At 29.9% G+C, this 19160-nt stretch overlaps 2 protein-coding genes across 3 annotated transcripts in view; both read right to left on the bottom strand.

The window, feature by feature from the left end:
* Window positions 1–19160, bottom strand: part of Adss (adenylosuccinate synthetase) — a 397806-nt gene that overhangs the window by 262520 nt on the left and 116126 nt on the right. The gene's annotated exons all lie outside the window — the stretch shown is intronic.
* LOC148232995 (membralin) overlaps window positions 6098–19160 on the bottom strand; it is a 265537-nt gene continuing 252474 nt past the window's right edge. For both annotated transcript variants that reach the window (XM_088191026.1, XM_088191027.1), the window contains exon 11: window positions 6098–7947. In XM_088191026.1, coding sequence (XP_088047152.1) covers window positions 7165–7947 — 783 coding nt within the window. In that variant the 3' untranslated portion in view covers window positions 6098–7164. The remainder of the gene's footprint in view (window positions 7948–19160) is intronic.

Below are 19160 nucleotides of genomic sequence, written 5' to 3'. Positions count from 1 at the left end.
CTGCCCTTCAAGCTATTTGGAAGTAATGGATTTATTTATTTAAAGTAATAGATATTTTTTTGTTATAAATAATAGTATTTTTTACATATTATGTGTTCCGGAATTTTTTTGCGTTCATACAGACGGAGCTCGGAATAAATAAAATGTTATCTCAGATTACTCTTTGCGTGGCGTGCGATCTTAGAACAATATCGTTTATCGGGTTTTTCGTGAATTTCATAATAGTATTATTAAATAATTATTTAGTTATTAATTAAATAATTATTTATTTAATCTACATTAAATTGAAAATCATAGTAGTTGTTATAATATGACCGATGCGATAAATTATTTTATATTTAACAGGTATTACACTTAAAATCAACTATTACTAAACAATGCTATTTATGTAAAACTAATCACCTATTTAATACCTGCCATTAGTTTTTTTTATTGTTATTGAAAGGAAAAGTATCTCACTGTACGCGCCTGCAAAAATGTAAAAAACACAACGAAATATTTGGTAAAAATAATTATATGTGATAAATAGGCATGCAAAAAAATATTTATATAATAAGTTTCTATACATATAGTAAACAATGCTTTAGATCAATTAAAAATAGATATTAGGAGCTGCTGCTGAATTTTGTTTATTTTCCCAAAATATCTATTACAATGATAAAAATGATTTACATATTATTGATTATTTTATATTTAATAGATTTAAATGGCTATTTTATCATGTGCCTATTTATCACAATAAGCTTTTTGAGCTATACTTAGTCATAAAATTACCTATCTAATTATCTTTGTTGTTCGAAATACTTAGCTAATTATATAATTTATTAAAATTAAGAAATGATAGAAAGCGAATTCCGGATTTATATTTTAAATACCTGGTAAATGTTAATAGTATGTACAGTCATGGAAATAAAAATAAATGAGTACCAAAACATATTTATTTACAAAAAGCGTATTTATAAAATATTTCTAAACTAAATATGTTTATAATAAAAATCTGTCTTGTAAATGTCTCATTCGAATACATTAAAATATTACACTCTTTAGCTTCAAAAATAAAATATTGCAAAGAATTCATCTACAACTCGATCACTCAGTATTAATATGTACAATTAAATTTATTTTAGAATTTTATAGTGATTTAGTAATATTGTTATGGTCAAATTACTATATGCGAAATTTTTATATTATAACATGTGTGTAAAAAAAATGGGAGCAAGTGGATTATTAAGTAATTTTCAGCTAAAAGTTATCTATATGTATGTATATTCAGGATTCTCGAGAAAAGGAACCCTAATAGTTTATGTATGTAGGACTGACCCGTCGCTTAATTCCGAGGCCGACAATCGGTACATGTGTAATTTTCGGCAATTTATTTATATTACCGCGGGTTGTTTTCGTCGAGTTGGATTATGATCATCAGGGTCGTTATCGCCCCCTTGGCACCCCAAGGGTGGTTATCAGCTTTCGGGCCACGTAATCACGACACTCCTCGCTTCCTCCTCGACAGATATCAAATTATGAGATGACATCCGGTGCGTCACGACTTGCGGCGACAAAATTATGAATAAATTACCATCGCGTGCGCTCACTTTTCCTGTTTTCCGATCGTGGCCAATTTTTTTATATAGAAAAGTGATGCACATGTCTCTGGATAGGAACCAAACTATTTATTTACAGTTTTATTTAAAATTGATTGTTTTATATTCAATCAAAATTCAATCAAAGTTCTTCACTATGATTTAATTTTATTTTTGTTCTCAATTTACTAAATTCAGCATTTTATACTATACATGAACGATCTAGCTTACTTTTATTTGATTATCATGGTATTTTTTAAAGGGAATAGGTAAAACATGGAAAACCGTAAATAATTTTTTTTTTAATTCTTTAAAAATAAGTTTATTAAAAAAACCTTGAATGTTTACAAAAAAAATTTTTATTGCTAAAACATACAGAACATCTAATTAAATTAGAATTTTAGTGAGTCAAAAATAATATTTTACCCTTCATTAAAATATTACGTAAAAATATATTTTTATTATATATGTATAATACATATTTCACAAAAACTAATAAAAAAAGCAAGCTAAATAATAGTCACTTTTATATACATAATTTTAAGAGACAACTATTTTATGTACTAATTATTACTATCTTAACGAGTACATCATAAATAAGTGTCAGATTCTAGTTTGTAAAATGTATGTTTATTAGTCAAAGTGAACTTATCTTATAAAATATTATTAGTCTCATCCTTTAAAATTATCATTATATATATTATTTTAAAATAAAGATACTTTATCTTAATGTTAAAATAAGCTAAATTCGATAACTCAGAAGCAACTGAATCTAATAATGTCTTTTTTTGATATTGATATATAAAGATACATACTATTATTATCAACATTTTTTAATTTTAACTTGTTAGTAATATATTGCCTTATTTTAACAATTTTGTTATAAGATTACATACAATAATCAAAGAACAATAGATAAATAAATATACAATAGAATTTGCAATATGGTATTAAATATATTTACTAAAATTGTATAAGTAGGCTTACTGTTCCAGAAATATTAAAAATTATTGTTTTTATATATTATAGAGAAATTAAAGATAATGCTAGGTATGTTTATGATTTACATAGAAATAGCATGTTTTTCAAGTAGAATATTGCAACATATTAATGTTATTTTATATGCATGTTTTGCTTTTGTAGTAATTAAATATTATACTTTGATATTAGTTAATATAAACAAATATCATATTGTAGAAATTAATGTTTTAATGTAACGTGTAGAGTCGATGTTAGAAAGTTGCATGTATTATGTATCACTATAGATTTTATATTTGTACTAATATATGTAGCAATGTAAAGAAAATTAGTATCCATTTTTTATATTTTTTTTTATGTAAGCTATGATACAGACGTGTTTTCCAGAATCAGACAAAATTTAATAATCTAGTCAGAAAACGTTTTATGAAAGATTTATTGGCACTACATGTTATCTGGATTGTTTTTTGCTTCGATTTTTTAAATACTATCAGTATAATTAACTTGCTTGTTACTACCTAATATTTACATTTTGATTATAATATATTTAAGAAGCAAATAAAATTACGTATAGTATCAAAACTTCAATCATTGCTATCTTGATTTTACATTGTTTTTATTTGACAAAGAAATTACGGCTGGCACCAAAAGCCGTTATTCGTCAAACACAATTAATTACGCAATTAAAGCGGCGTTTTTCTTCTCCGGTACTTTCAAAGGGCGCTTTAAAAATTAACCAAAGCGGCGGTGTCCAAAAAAGAGAACACCGACAGTCTGCTTGTCTCTTTTTTCATGTTTGATTCTCGGTTTTGTACTACTATGTTTCTTAAACGAAATCCACGCTGTTTTTCTTCATGCTGAAACGAGCTTATAAGAGATTTTTTTACTTCATGGTTAAGTCCCGTCAACATACAACTTTATAACGATGCCGCAGTTTCCCGCATTGCTTCGAGCACATTTCACTTGTAACACAAATACTTTTTTATACCCGTCTTTGTTTTTGAGCCAATCCTCTGAGGTTAAATTTAATTTTAGACGGCTCACGAAGATTTCTTTAAAATATCTTGCTACTACAGCTTTTAAAGGTCTTGTCTTTCTCCATATTTTCGTTCACACAATCGTGACTGCGGAACTTATGTATTCAGGTTTAAAATGAAATAATCCTGTTCATCTAATTCTTTATTTATACTAAACTTATATTTATATTTATCTTCATAAATACTTTAGTGGTAATGAATTTCTATATCAATTAAAGTATTCAGAAAAATATTTGATTAACATTATAGCTTAAATTAAAATAAAATTAAAAGCTTAGCACGATTTTTCAGTTTCAGTACATTCATTTTTTTTAAATACACAATAAAAAACATATTTTTTTAAAATATGTTACAACTGTGTAAACACACAATCAACAACTATTGAATAAGTAGTGAGACAACATCTGTAAATCAGTGACTTATACTATATTCTATTATTATAGCTTACAATAAATTAATATGCATGTTCGCTTTTAAGCTTAATTTAAAAAAATCACTATATTCATCCGTGATATTAGGAAAATCTGGGAAAACCTAATCTGTGACAATCACTAATTACCACTAGAATCCATATATGAGTATTAATAATTGACTAATACAACGATTGTGCTGCGATTAAGCCACATATGATATTTATAAATCAATTCCGAATTGAATCACACATTTAAACAATTAATATATATCACTAGCTTGATTTTCCTTTAAATAAAATCAATGAAAACCTAAACTATAATGATTGATCGGAATTATAAATATTAATTATCAATAATTCTGATCTCCCAGCCAAGATAGAATTTTTAAATAAATTTTCACTGTAATACATATATATTTATTTCACTATAGAATCTAATTTATTAAATTTATATTTATGTAGTTTAAATTAGTGAGGCAAAATAATAAAAAACTAGGGCCCATATATTCAACCCCAAATCAGATATTATTAACCGATTTGATGAATTGTCACAGGACAGACTGCTCCTTAAGGTTGGTTAAATAGTGAAGAATACGCTTTTCTTATTTTATTTTAGATACTTTTAAAGCTCTTCTAACTTTAAAGTCGTCCTAATTTTATTTCAGTTAATTTTATTTTTTTTGCTCGTAATAAGAATATTAAAATAGCATATATTTATATGATTGAGTATATATGTATTTAGAGCATTAAATTAGACATTTAGAGATTAAAGACAATTTGTCTACGTAAGAAGGTATTGATAACAACATTTAACGTATTTGCAGTTCACACATGATTTTGAAGAGATCATCAAGGAATCAGATACAAGAGTTCTAATGGTAGTATCACAGATAAAAAATGAAAAAAAGGTTTGTAATTTTTGAACTTAATACTGAAAAAAAGAATTTGAGCTACAATTTTAATATTTTTAAAGTCATATAAGACAATAAAAACACATATTAATAATAAAAAAATTATATTCATTAATGCTATAGGTTTTTTTTATAGTGGCAGATTTTGGGGTAAGAATTAATTTTTAATCAAATATCATATATTTTTATTTATCAAAATAATGAATACGTCTGTAAATTTATTATTAAATATTACAAATCGATTAAGTAAGTCTATTTGTTTATAATATTTATATATGTGTAGGGGTTACCCTTTAGATCAATTTATTTAATTGTAAGTTGAGAATTGAGACTTCCAGGCGGTGAAGTTTAAGTCTCGGTCTAATCGTTCTTAACGTACTATCTAGCAGTATCTTAATAGATTTTATCTGTTGCTTATAGTTGAGGAAAAAAGATTTCTTGATTCTCTATTATAGGTGACCCAAAGCTTTAGACTCAGAATAGGATAAAAAAGCAATAACGCTCGTGTAAGTTCTTAATAGCGAACTTGTGAAGCAATGCTTATCATTTTAAAATCTTGATTGATTCACACGTGTCGTGCTTGCTTTTCCGCCTGTTAGACTGAATTACTCAACACGTGCGAACATTGATACTTGAATTATTTAAATTGTGTAGTAATGTTTTGAGGTAAAAAATCGTACGATTGTTATTATAATGGCTATTTTATATCTAAAGTAGTTATTATAGGTAGTTGTTAGAATTAGGCCACCGAAGATCGCAGTAGAAGATCCGAAGATCCTGAGATATTACTTGGTTGGTCACGCGTATTCTTGGGGAATTAACACACATACAGAGATGTTATTGCTTGAGAATACACGTAGCTGACAAGTGACAACATCATCGCGTCGGATTACCCATAGCTGATTCTTGAGGATATCTCACCACGCAGCATTAGGATGAGGGGTTTTCACACGTTACGGGTTCTAACCGAGCTGACGATTCGGCTGCGATTAAAAATTTGCGCCTAAATCGACGGTCCGGTTGAACTGAGCTGTGTGACCGGGTCCTCGGTGCAGTCGTATTGATTGAGGTACCAGTTTGAGCGGCACTTGAAACTGTCCTTTTACTGATCTTCGTTTAATTGACTGCGTAACGTCGGTAGAGGATTCCGGTAAAGTGCATGTTAAAATAAAAAACGTCTTTGCTCATGATAAATAAGTAACAAAAAATGTTTATTATCAATAACGTAAATCTGTATACAACATGCACCTTACGTTTATAGAACATAGATTTTATTTAGCCCTAGGTATTTGCGTATAATAATTATATTTACATTGTTTCGGCCGCGTAGGCTGCAATGACGAACAAATATGACTACCGCTGGTTTTAAAATGTAACTAAATAATTTCGTGAATTAAATTAATGGAATCGTAAAGATTCAAACGTGTTTTTATCTATAATAAAATATATTTGCAGACGTTTGAATATACACATATATGTCTACATTACTTATTATCTATATATACACATGATTTATTGTTTTGATCATCTATTCAAAATTGACTACACATCTGAATTACATTAATACATCATATTACACATTACACGTGATTTATTCATAATTATACTATGTGACACATTTTTTTATTCCTGGATAGTAAGTATACATTGGAAATAGGTATCTTCAAAATATATAGCCAAGAATAATAACTATCTTCTACACTTTTAGATATACATATAAGCAATCACTTACTTTCAAAGAGCTAAAAAATAAATATTTTTTTATACAGTGACATTTGTACTGAACAGTTTTCTTCAAAAGCAGCTTAAATATCGCATTTTTAAAATAAATAATAACATTAAAATAAATGCAGTTAATGTGTACTACACTGTGAGATGTAAATATATGACTTTCATTGTATTAGTAATTGTGTATACTTTTAATATTATATGATATTTATATACAAAATTGTCTTTGATATATCATTACATATATAAAAATCCGTTCGTCATTGACAATAAAAAAATAAAATCACATCAAGTAGTTTTTAGTTAAATAATTTATTTATGATATTCTTTTCACACGCGTTAACTTAATATGCATAACAAAAACGCAATACAACCATAATTTACATAAACCAAAGATGTACCGATAAGCGCTTATTATTATCGATAATTCATCATCAATAAGCTAGAAATTAAATTATAAAGACATACATACACATATTAATTTATAATATTTTTGTTGTTGTATATATATAACACATTTAATCTAGGTCCATGAACTCGCTGCTAGATAGGGAACTATTACACTGAGCCGAATCAGTTTCGATTTTGGTTACAGATTGCCCTGCCGAACCTTTGGGACAAAACAGCACCCTGAAGTTGCTACTGCTCTGTTCGGCGTTGAAGTTCGAGATTGTGTTCTGGGTGTCGTAAGACTTGGTTATCTCCTTCAACATCTGAGGATTGATGAGACCCGACTTTCGCTCTGCGTCGATTAAAGATTCGGAGGTGGAAGGGTAAGCCGATTCGTAAGTCATTGGTTCCGGAATGGGAGGAATGGAGTCGATCGATTTAGATATCATCTCAATGCCAAGAAGAGATTCTTGAGGAGCAGTTTGGGTCATGGATTGAGTGGTGATGGATTGGGCGGTCTGTGTGGTGGATTGGGTCGTGTTAGATTGTGTCGTTTGGGTCGTCGATTGTGTTGTGTTTGTGAGAGGAGTTTGGGTTGTAGATTGAGTTGTATCCGAATGAGTCGTTTGAGTTGTGGATTGAGTCGTGTTAGACGGAGGCGTTTGTGTTGTAGATTGCACAGTGCTTGAAGAAGATGTCTGAGTTGTAGACTGTACAGTGGGCGATTGTACAGTTTGAGTCGTTGATTGTACAGTATTAGCTGAAGATGTTTGGGTTGCTGTTCCAGATGCTGGAGGTGGAGCTGGAGCTGGCGGTGGAGCTGCGGCATGCTGAGACAAGATCTGCTGAAGCTGTGCTTGTTGCAGTATAATCGGGAGCTCGTAATGATGGAAGAAGTAGATCATCGAATGCTGCAAATCCATACAAAATATATAAGCATTGTATAAAATTAAAGCTCAAAATAAAATTATATTGTAAATCAATTTATGTTTTATTTCATTTTTAAAAGAACAGCAGCGGTGGATTTAAATTAATTAAGTTTTCCGGCCGTGACGTTAATAAAAAAAATATCAACAGCACTGGTTGTTGCATTGTACTATGAATATTAAAGGAAAACCACAAACGTCACTTTTTTAATGGGTAACTTGTATCAAAGATACATAAAAAAGTTTTAATTGACGCTCGAGTGCAAAGCCAAAGTTTGAGTTGGTTCTTTCGGCTTAGCCCGGCAACTCGTCCAATCATCGTCTTAAGGGCATTCACAAACAAGCCTATATTAATTTTGTGTATAATACAAAATAATTTAATTATGGTTTAAAGCAGCGGTTTCCAACCTTTTTGTTACTACGCCTCCCCAAAAAAAAAAAATTTTTCCGCGCCTCCCTTACCTTTTATTTTTTTAATAGATTAAATAATATAGACACGTTTTAAATAATAAAAACTTTATTACAAAAATAAACTGAAAACCACAATTAACAGAATAATAACAAGGTTTAGTTATAACATACACATACGTGTATATTTATTTTTATATATAAGTTTTTTTAAACAATTAAACCAACTACATCTATCGCATAAAAATTTAATGCGACGGTTGTTGTTGTTTATTAGCACAAAGCTTATCAAATCTTGGGGGCAATGTGGAGAGTGCCACTCGTATCTCTTTTTCGACTACTAACCTGTTGCGATATTTAGTTTTCATTGCAGCCAGTGCCGAAAAGCCCGTTTCGCATAAATACGACGTTACAAACGGTAGAAGCACTTGCATTGCTTTGCAATACAAAGATTCATACTCTCCTTTAAGATTCATCCAAAATTGAATTAAGGTTTCATTTTGAAACTTTTGTTTTAGTAGGCTATCTCATGATAATTCTATAAGTTTTTCCTTTTCAATGGTTGTCAGCTCAAATTTGTCGTTTTCATCGTCGATAAATGGATTCTGTACCCACAAAAACTTTGAGAAATCAAGGTCTTTAAAATAATTTGAAAAATGCAGCACTAGACCATCCAAGTGTTCAATAAAAAGATTCTTGCTTGTTTCAATATTGGCTGTGGCCCAGAAATCTTTTGACAGTGAAAACATGTCCAACTCATTCTTTTGTAAATTTGACTTCCATAACTTCAACTTTTTAATGAAAGCTTTTACTTTGTCTTTTTGAACAAGTGGATGCATTTGTGATCCCTGCATTGATTTATTCAAACTGCTCAATTTTCCAAAAATTTCAACTAAATAGGCAAGTTTAACAAGGAAATTATCGTTCGTCCACAAATGTGCCTCTTCGTGGTGATTTTCTTCGAGAAAGGCTGTTATTTCTTCTTTGAGTTCAAATACCCTTTGAATCGCTTTTGCACGAGATAGCCAGCGAACATCACAATAATACAGAAGTGAGGTATAATTAGCTTCCATATCTACACACAACTTTGCAAACAGCCTAGATCTCAAAGGACTGTTCTTAATGTAGTTTATAATTTTTATAATTTTTGTAAAAATGTTGTTAAGTTCCTCGCTCATATTTTTTGACACTAGAGCTGCTCTGTGAAGCATACAGTGCGTCTAGATAGCATGTGGTGCTTTCTTTTTAACTAATGCTTGAAGACCTGCTTTGTGTCCGGACATTGAGTGAGCTCCGTCAGTACACAGTCCAATACAATTACTCCACGTTATGTCGTTTTCTTTAAAAAAACTGTCCATTATATTAAAAATTTCAATGGATGTGGTCTTTCCAGGAATGGGTTTGCAAAATAATATATCTTCTAATATATTATTTTCCACAACATATCGAACATATGCAATTAAATGGGCATCATTAGCTATATCAGTTGCCTCATCTACTTGTATGGCGAATTTCGAAGTACGCAGCCGAGAAACTAATTGATCGCAAATATCTTCAGATATATTATTGATTCTTCTTCCGACTGTACTATCAGCAAGCGGAATTTGTTGCAACTGTTTTGCATATGATTCGCCGAACATTATTCGAACCATATCAATAGCTGCTGGTAATATTAGAGTTTCTCCTATTGTATGTGGTTTCTTACATTTTGCGATTCGGTAAGAGACATGGTACGAAGCCAATAATGCATTTGGTGATACAGAAAGAATATTTTTGAACGTTTGCTTTTGATTATTAAGCTCATCCAATTTCATCAAAATATTCTATGGACTTATCAACGTATTCAGAATGTAGAGTTTCATGGTGCCGTTTTAATTTGACTGGTCTCATACTATCTGAAGCCAAAACTTTCGAACACAACAAACACATTGGTGAATCCTAATGATAAATAGGATGAACTGTATTGTCTTTTCTTGGGAGCTTTACTTCCTTGTACTTTTTTGATTTTATTCCCACTAGTATCAGCATCAGTATCTTCATTATTGTTGACTTTTCTCTTGTAACCACTCAAAAATTTATCCATTCGTCTAAAAAATATTTTATTGATATAAATTAAAATCAATGATAGTTTAAATAAAAAAAAATGAAGTTTAAAATATACTAACGATTATTTTCAACAAGAAATCACGTCAGAAACAATTAAAAAAAACAATATAACACGAGTGACATTTAAATTTGAGGTTATTGTTTTATGCAACTAGCGGTCGTTTTGTGTATTACCGAAACAGAGCGTTTGCAAACGCGCCATTTTTAAATTTCTCCGCTCCAGATAATTTTTTTAATAGGAATTAAATATATGTAAATGTAAAAAAATTAACATTCATGCACTGAATTTTCACTGTTACGTTAATATATCAAGTTTTATTCATTTGTAGATATTATGGTATAAAAAATAATTCATTAAAAAATGTTGGCGCCTCCCCTGGCAATAGTCCGCGCCTCCCCTGGGAGGCGCGCCTCCCAGGTTGGAAACCGCTGGTTTAAAGTACTTAATCAGAGTAATGTAAGCATCATGATTTTTAATATTTAATACAGCTATATATTATACATACACGAAGAAAGAAGCAATGAACTAAAGTGTTTTTATTGTCAGCTGGGGTAACTAATATATTATGTTTATGATATTTGGATTTACTAACTTTCAAAACTATATAAAACAATCATTGTCGTATAATTTGAAATACCATTTTGAAGATAAACTACAAACTCCAAAAAGTTATAATAATATTAAGAATATAAAAATAGACACTCGTGGTAATTAAAGCGGTTAAAATATTTTAATTAATAATAAATTGTGAAAACGTAATATTACATTAGTAACAGAAGCTTTAATTAGCGTAATTAAAAAAATAAATATGCGTTAGAAAAAATAAATAAATTATATATTATATGATTTAGAGTAAACGTAGTCATTTTATAGAGCACAGGTTTTTAATAATTAAAATATAATCATTTTCAATCTATACCGACATTTTTAAAAAATAAAATAATATGCTTATAAACTAAGGAAACTCGAAATTTTATTTAAGTAAGGATCAGATTCAAATGCTGCGGGAGATTCAGGACCACTATCGTAGAGAATAGACGAATACAAGGTAATGATATGATTGAAGAGTTGACAAGAGATAGATATGTGGTGATCGACAAATAGTTATGCTGCAAATCAATCTCAAAAGAAAAGAAAAATGTAGGTATAAAGTAGAATATACGTGAAAAAGAAAAAAAAAGAAATCACTTAAATTTTTGAGTTGCTTCTAAAATATTTATTTCTGTCTATTAAGAAAAAGCAGAGATGATTTTTAATCCGAAATTATAATTTTGTCCTTAAAAAAAAGAAAAAGTATCATATAAAATGGTTCAAGAATACTACAAAAATTAATGTGAATTATTGTTTATTATTAAAATTCATCGATTGTAATACATATACAAAATACAGAATTAATAGCGCAAATTTAATTAAAATTGAAGTTTTTAATTTTGATATTGAAAAAAAAACTTATCACTTTTGCGCTGTGTAGCCAAATACTTTTCCAAGAGTTCTTAAAGAAATATAAATTATAAAAAAAATTAAAGCTGTCTGTTCGATTGAATCTTGTGGTTTAAGTTATTGAACAGTTTATGTATTGTCTTTTAGCTGCATAGTGAAATAAACATTATTTTTATTTATTAAAATTTAAAAGAGTGACCGAACCTTGTTTTAAAGTGGACCGATTTCTACTCAAATGCCAAGGCATATCAATCGACTTAATCTTTAGTCTTTAGCATATGATCTTAAAATACGTTCTACGACTTGCATTAAAAAGATAAAGGTGTCCAACCATTTATATATACTAGGAAGTATCGCTTAACAAAAAAAGGCTGCATATAGAATTTATTATTAATTTTTAGCTATATTATAAACCATATTACCAATGGGTAAATTACAACCTGTTTTTACACAAAAAAATCTGTACGCTGAGCTTGTTTTTTCGATATCAATGCATCAGTGTCTGGTTTAATAAAGGGTGTAGAAATTCAAAGAGTATTTTATTTTATGTAGTTTCGATTTTACCTATTGTATGATTTTAAACGTACTTTCTAAAAGAAGCGTCATTCATAGCGTGCATTGTACTTTTCATTGTGAAGTTATAAACTTATCCAATAAACACTTGAGATTGCATCTATACATTATATATGTATGATTTTAAATCTATACATTATATATGTATGTTCGCAGGCAACGATCTAATAATAACTAGAAATTGAGTAGCAGAAAGGTTTATTGAAATGCAGTAGCTGTTATTTGAAATTTTAAAATCTATCCCCGAAGTCATGTGACAAAATAGAAATTAAAGCTGCATATTCTTAGCTGTTTATGTGGCTTTGTTTAGACAGTGTTGCAAAGTGAATTAGTTGTTCTTATTATTCTCAGATAGTCACACTTTCAGTTTATTTTCAAATGGCGTCTCTGTTTGAAACATTCAATTTATTATTTGATATTCATCTTAGAGATTGGAGTTCATTTAATTTATATGACAAGTGATCCATTTCAAATGTTTAATCAGCTATTTACAAATTCAAGTGCAGGTTTTTAATTTAAGTTAATGATTTAATAATCCTAATGCAGTAAAGTATATATTGTCTTTATAGTTTCAGAGTATGCAGTAATTAAATTTATTTAGTTATTGTTGACGTTTAGATTATTGTCCATTTTAAATTTGCTTTCTTGATGTAAGATGCAGTGACATTTTATGTAATGAAAGCTACCGTTATTTTTCGTATTTTAATCAACATTAGTGACTCGTGTTTATTTTAGAGAATATTTTTTCGAGAAAAATGTAGAATTAAGAATCCTTATTTTTCGATAAATATACTTTTTTCTCAAGAGTAAAGACATTTTAAAATATTTTTTTTATATTTTTTATACCGCTGCATAAGCAAGGGTGGGTCCGTACTATGCGTTTATGTTTTCTTAGAAGTTTTTAATATGTGTTGGAAGTATTTCAATGCAGATTTTTTTTTTGTGATTTTATAAACTACTATAATCAGCTTTATATTTGCTTTGGTAATTTAAAAACTACCGTAATAATGAGATAAATTAATCGCAACGCACGATAATCGAATATTAAAAAGTGTATTTTAATTTTTTGTTTAGATTAAAACTCTATTTTACATATTTATTGCTTTAACTTAAAAGTTCCATTAACAATATTATGAAATGTGTATATTGTTTAATAATTATTACTCTTGATATACTGAATGTAGTGTTTCTGTTCGAAAATTATTTCTCAGTAATTTTTCGAAAATCCGCAATTTTTCAATTTAAAAAATTAAATTTGTACGAACTGTTGCATATAAAAGACGAATCTATGCCAGATGTTTGAAAATATGCAAGATTTTAATAGAGGTCGAAAGTATTTAAATATATAAAAAAATATTTTAGCAATTGCATGATTGGCCGTATATTTGGTTTGAAAATTTAAGAACGAAATTAATAAACAGATAAGAAGCAACTTTTCCGCGTGGGAATCGACATACTTAAGAAATTTATGGGAGCTTTTCTTTTATATTACGCCATTAAATATGCGTATCAGTGAACTCAAATTTCGTTTTTACAACAATAAAGAGGTTTTTTAAAATGTAAAGTATGAATAGCTGTTATTGACAATTCTCTCTTAGAAGAAATAAATATAAAAGTCCGCAATCCTTTCATAACTTGATGCTTTTTAATAAATCGAAGTCGTTTGATCCGTTCTGGTCCTTCTGGTCGTAAAAATAAGAATTCCCATTTTGTATCGAGAAATTCAAAACTTTGAGAAGCGAGAATGCCTTAGCAATCAGTGACTATATTAAGCATGTGATGGTTTTCTTGTACAGCTTCATACTTTTCAATGAAACTAGGGAAGTCAGTTCTTTGTTGTCAATTTCTCGAGATAAGTTGAGCTGTATCTGTGTTTTTATTACCAAATATTCCTGCTACAGTTTTAAGACATTCCAGAATAAATAAATCGTAAGTAAACAGATTTAAAATGTTTAAAAATAAATTTGATTCTACATAAAAAAAATCATACGCAAGTATTTAAAAAAAATATAAATACATATTTAAAATATATGCTTTATTGTATATAGCAAATATATATATTTAAAGACATCTGTAATTTTTAGAAGCCTGTTCTTATGTTACATATCTTATGAGCGTAGATCGAAAGTGACAGTTTCGAAAGAAGTCAGTGCTTAAGATAAAAACATTTTGTTGAAAAATAAATTCATATTAAAGTTTTAAAGATTTTTTTTGTGTTGCATTGAAAGAAGTGGACTTGAATTTAAATTTAATAAAATAGATTTTAGTTTGAGTTTTTTAAAGAGCAATTTATGGCAAATTAAATGAATTCCTTGAGAAAATACGTATTATAAAATCCTTGTATTATTCTTTTAAAAATAATAAAATTTTATAATTATTTTTATTAAATCTGTACCGCATGAAAGTAGTAGCTAATCTCAGAGATCACTGTATTTTTTTATTATTTACAAATGGTGTTAGTTATAAATATGTTTTATTTAAAAATATAAGATAAGAGGGGTCAAATCCATGGCGATTCGGAAAGTGATACAAAGAGGCTTTCGCGCAGCAGCGCAAAAGGCGGCGGCGGGCATGTCAAAGTTGATGCGTCAACTTAAATATAAGATAATTTCACGGAGGGCTCCCGCCCCGGTGGAAGTTTCTTAATTAAAACTTGTGTCGGGGGCGGGCGAGAAAAAAGGTGCTACCGGGAGGCTTCCCGTAAATACGTCCGGCGGGACACAATCGTTCTCTTATTATTTTCCTACGAGCGCCACCAGCGAATCAGTACAAATTTTCAGTCGGGCTTTAATTGCCACCGTAACGACCCAACAGTCATTTTTGGTTGCGGTGAAAATTAATTAACACTGAAACAGTTATAAAATTACACAAGTTTCTGATTCACGGTGATGCAACTAAATAAAGAGAGCTTACGAATAGAAAGGATATTTTAATTGAGGAGCAATCAAAAGTAAAGAATAATTTTAATTAAATAATTTATAAATTACATTATTCTATATGAGCGATGATATACATAGTATAGTAATTACTAAAAGAAACTTAAAGTTCCATAAAAAAATAGTTGAAGATTAATAAAGTAAAGTTATACACGATGATGATGTATATGTTTCAAAATTAATGTATATCATTGATAATTAATTAGGTTTTAAATATGATTTTGAGATTTAATGTCATTGTTATCAATAAAACTCAGATAGCATTTATTTCTATTTAATATTTTTTTTATTAAATATAATTTAATATCGTTTTATATATCTTTCTGAATAAATTATTACTTTTTGTAATAATTTACTGGTTTATAACTAAAACAATCAAAAAGAGCGAATTTCACTTTTTTTAGTAAATTTAATATTTTTCATTGAAAAAACTGGGCTGCAATAAAACTTTCCAACCAATGTTGCAGACTTCATCCCAAGTCAGTCTAGCAGTGTGTTATTAACTTGAGATGGTCTCTTTTCACTTAATGCAATACTCAATCGAATTGAAAGTTCACTATACACTTATACACATTTCTGCCATTACTGTTTTACTTTGTTTAAACATAAATATAATAAATAATTTTTTTATAATCTCACGATATTAAAATAAAAACATTTTTAGGGTGCAATCTAGATTTAAGGTTTAGAATCGCCCTTTCTGCTTGAGATAGCTACTGTTTTTCTTAGTCACGTTTGAATAAAGGACCCATTTTTCGTCCCCGGTGATCTGATTTTACAGAAACGTTTGTAATTGGCGTTTTTTCTACAAAACAGTATATGTGTTGATACATTTTCTACAAAACAGTACCCTTTATTATAATTTTATAGTGTACCATTGTTGATATTACTACCGTTTAAAGTTAAAAATGTGTATAAATACGCCCGTATACTAACAAAGGTTTCAAAGCACTGAATTGAAACAAATCTGGACATTCAGCTAAGGTCTCTCAATCAATAAGGTGTTACGTTGGCTAGTCGCAAAATGACAAATTAGTACACTTACTTTTAGGGAGAACATATGTTGTTTTTATTCGTATATGTTAAATGATTTGTAGCAATTTCATTATTTAATACTTAATTTTGGCAAATTTAGACGTCATCCTTGGCGACTAGTTGGTAAATATAATTATATTTATAGAGCCACAATAAATAATTAGCTATCCTTAAGCCGATTACGATTCAATAATTATACGGCAAACAGTACGTGCGGGATTGCGCTTTTCGGATATTTCCCAGATACGAACGCGCCACCGGCTTCGGATAACCCCCGGTGCCGGATGTTGGGAAAATTAACCGCAACCGAAATCCAATTTGGCTACGGATAAAGTTGACAGACAAGGTGGTGGTGGCCCGATGGCCGTGGGGAAGCGGCGCCCCCACATTCCCCAATCATAGCACTCTGGTCGTATCCGTACCAAGAAATTCCTTTGCGGTGCACACGAATGCGAATGCAGTTGCCAAGATTGGGCTACGTCACACGTAGGTATTATATACCTACTGCGTATGAAGTATAAGTCCAAAGTACCAGAGGCGTCTGGAGACGTCCCAGGCTGGGAAAGGCCGTCCAGGATACCTTTGCCCGATACAGTGCCACTTTAATGAAATTGCATCCTGAGCAGATAGATGTTGGGTACGTGAGTTTGTTGATAATGGTTTGAGCAGCGATTCCTTTTAATAATGCGGAAAGGTCTTATCTTTATTTAAAAAGCAATGAAAAGTGAAACATATATTTAACTACACTTTAGTGAAAATGTATAAAAAAATAAATTTCAACATAACTTAAAATAACTAGAATTTTATTCACAAGACAGAAAAAATCCTACTATTTATGATTACAATAAATTAAAATAAATCACGCAGTTTTGTAATTTCTGCATATTAAGACAATGTCTACTTAACGCAATATAATATTTTATAAAAGTGTAGATTTTTAAACAAAATTCGCTGAATGAGTGACGTTTACAATTGTCAGTTAAAGACCACCACTAACATCGCTTTTTACGTTTCACGCCTGTCAAACGATAGTTTAGAGCCGTATATAATTTCATTAGCTCTTATATTTTCACTAGCAAAAAAATACATTTACTGGCCAGGGAAAATATATTATATATATGATATAAATATATATTCACTGTAACATAAAAAAGTACACGCAGTAAATAAATATTTTTCTTTCTATTCATTTTAAAAATTACGATACATAGGAGCTGCAAATAATTTTATATACATTTTTATTTATTTATTAAAATTATAACCATCGTGACCTGACAGGCAAACCTAATGCGTCACGATAGTCAAAAGTACTAATACATCATAATACATACAAATATAAACAAGACAAAACAACAGACACAAATCACCTCAACAGGTGTGCATTGTCCCATACGAACTGAACCAAAACTCCATAAGTGCAAGAGAAAATGCCAATATTACTATGGACAGAATTGAGCAGATAAATAGCCTTGGCCAGAGAAGAGTTGGCAAGTGCTCCAGTTCTACACTTAACAGGCAAGAATAGTGGACGCGACCGAGAACTATATCCACCTTCAGGAGCCCACATTTGAAGCTGCTCGAGCACTGAAGGATTGTCTACGATGCCCTTGAGCAATTTCCAGATGTGTTTAATTACATAAACGCTTCTGCGAGTCGACAAAGAAACGTATCCCAGGGCTCCCAAAATAAAAGCACTGGGAAACAAGAACGGATAATACCCGTATTCCTTCAAGTATAAATATCGAAGAAATTTACGTTGTACTTTTTCCAGCTTCAATTCATTACATTGATTCATTACGCCTGGGATCCAAATGATGGAGCTAGTTTCTAGTATGCTGCGGACTAGAGTATCATAAAGAGTGCGCAATACTAAAGTATTCCTGAAGTAACGCGCATTTCTCAAGATAAAACCGAGCATTTTTAAGGATTTGCTATGAGTCTCTGTAATGTGCTGGCTAAATTTCCAACGTTCTTCGAAAGTCACTCCTAAATCCTTAGTTGAAGAAAACCTTTCCAGAAAATATCCTCCTAGATGGTATGATTGTTTTGCCGGCGTTAATGACCTTGAAAATGAAATTGTGTGACATTTCTTTACACTGAAAGGCAATTGGTTATAGCAAGCCCATTTCCATATAGAGTTGAGATCCTCCTGTAGGTCGAGGGAATCAGAAATCGAATGCATTTTCTTGTAAATTTTCAAGTCATCTGCATATAATAAAAAATCTGAATGCTCTATTGCTGTTTCTATGTCATTAATGAACAATAAAAACAACAATGGACTCAAATTGGATCCTTGAGGTACTCCAGTAGGGGTCTTATATCGTTCTGAAAAAGAGTTTTTATACTTGACGAATTGATATCTATTGGTCAAGTAATTTGAGAATAGATTTATGAGATCTTCAGAAAACCCGAAATTAGTTAACTTTTTTACAAGTAAAGCATGGTTAACTTTATCAAATGCTTTTTCAAAATCTGTGTATACGACGTCCACTTGTACACCAGAGTCCAATGATTTTGAAACATAGTTAGACAAAACCATTAGATTAGTGACAGTGGATCGAGATTTACGGAAACCATGTTGTTGGTCGAGAAACATACACCTGCAATGATTAAAAATGTATTTATGCAAAACAATTTCAAATAATTTTGCAGGTGATGAGATCAAAGCTATTGGCCTGTAATTGTCAATCTGAGATTTG

This window comes from Plectrocnemia conspersa, unplaced genomic scaffold, assembly GCF_051122295.1.
Source record: "Plectrocnemia conspersa isolate PC_06_02 unplaced genomic scaffold, ASM5112229v1 ptg000008l, whole genome shotgun sequence".
Lineage (NCBI taxonomy): Eukaryota > Metazoa > Arthropoda > Insecta > Trichoptera > Polycentropodidae > Plectrocnemia > Plectrocnemia conspersa.
This window is presented reverse-complemented; position numbering and strand designations above follow the sequence as displayed.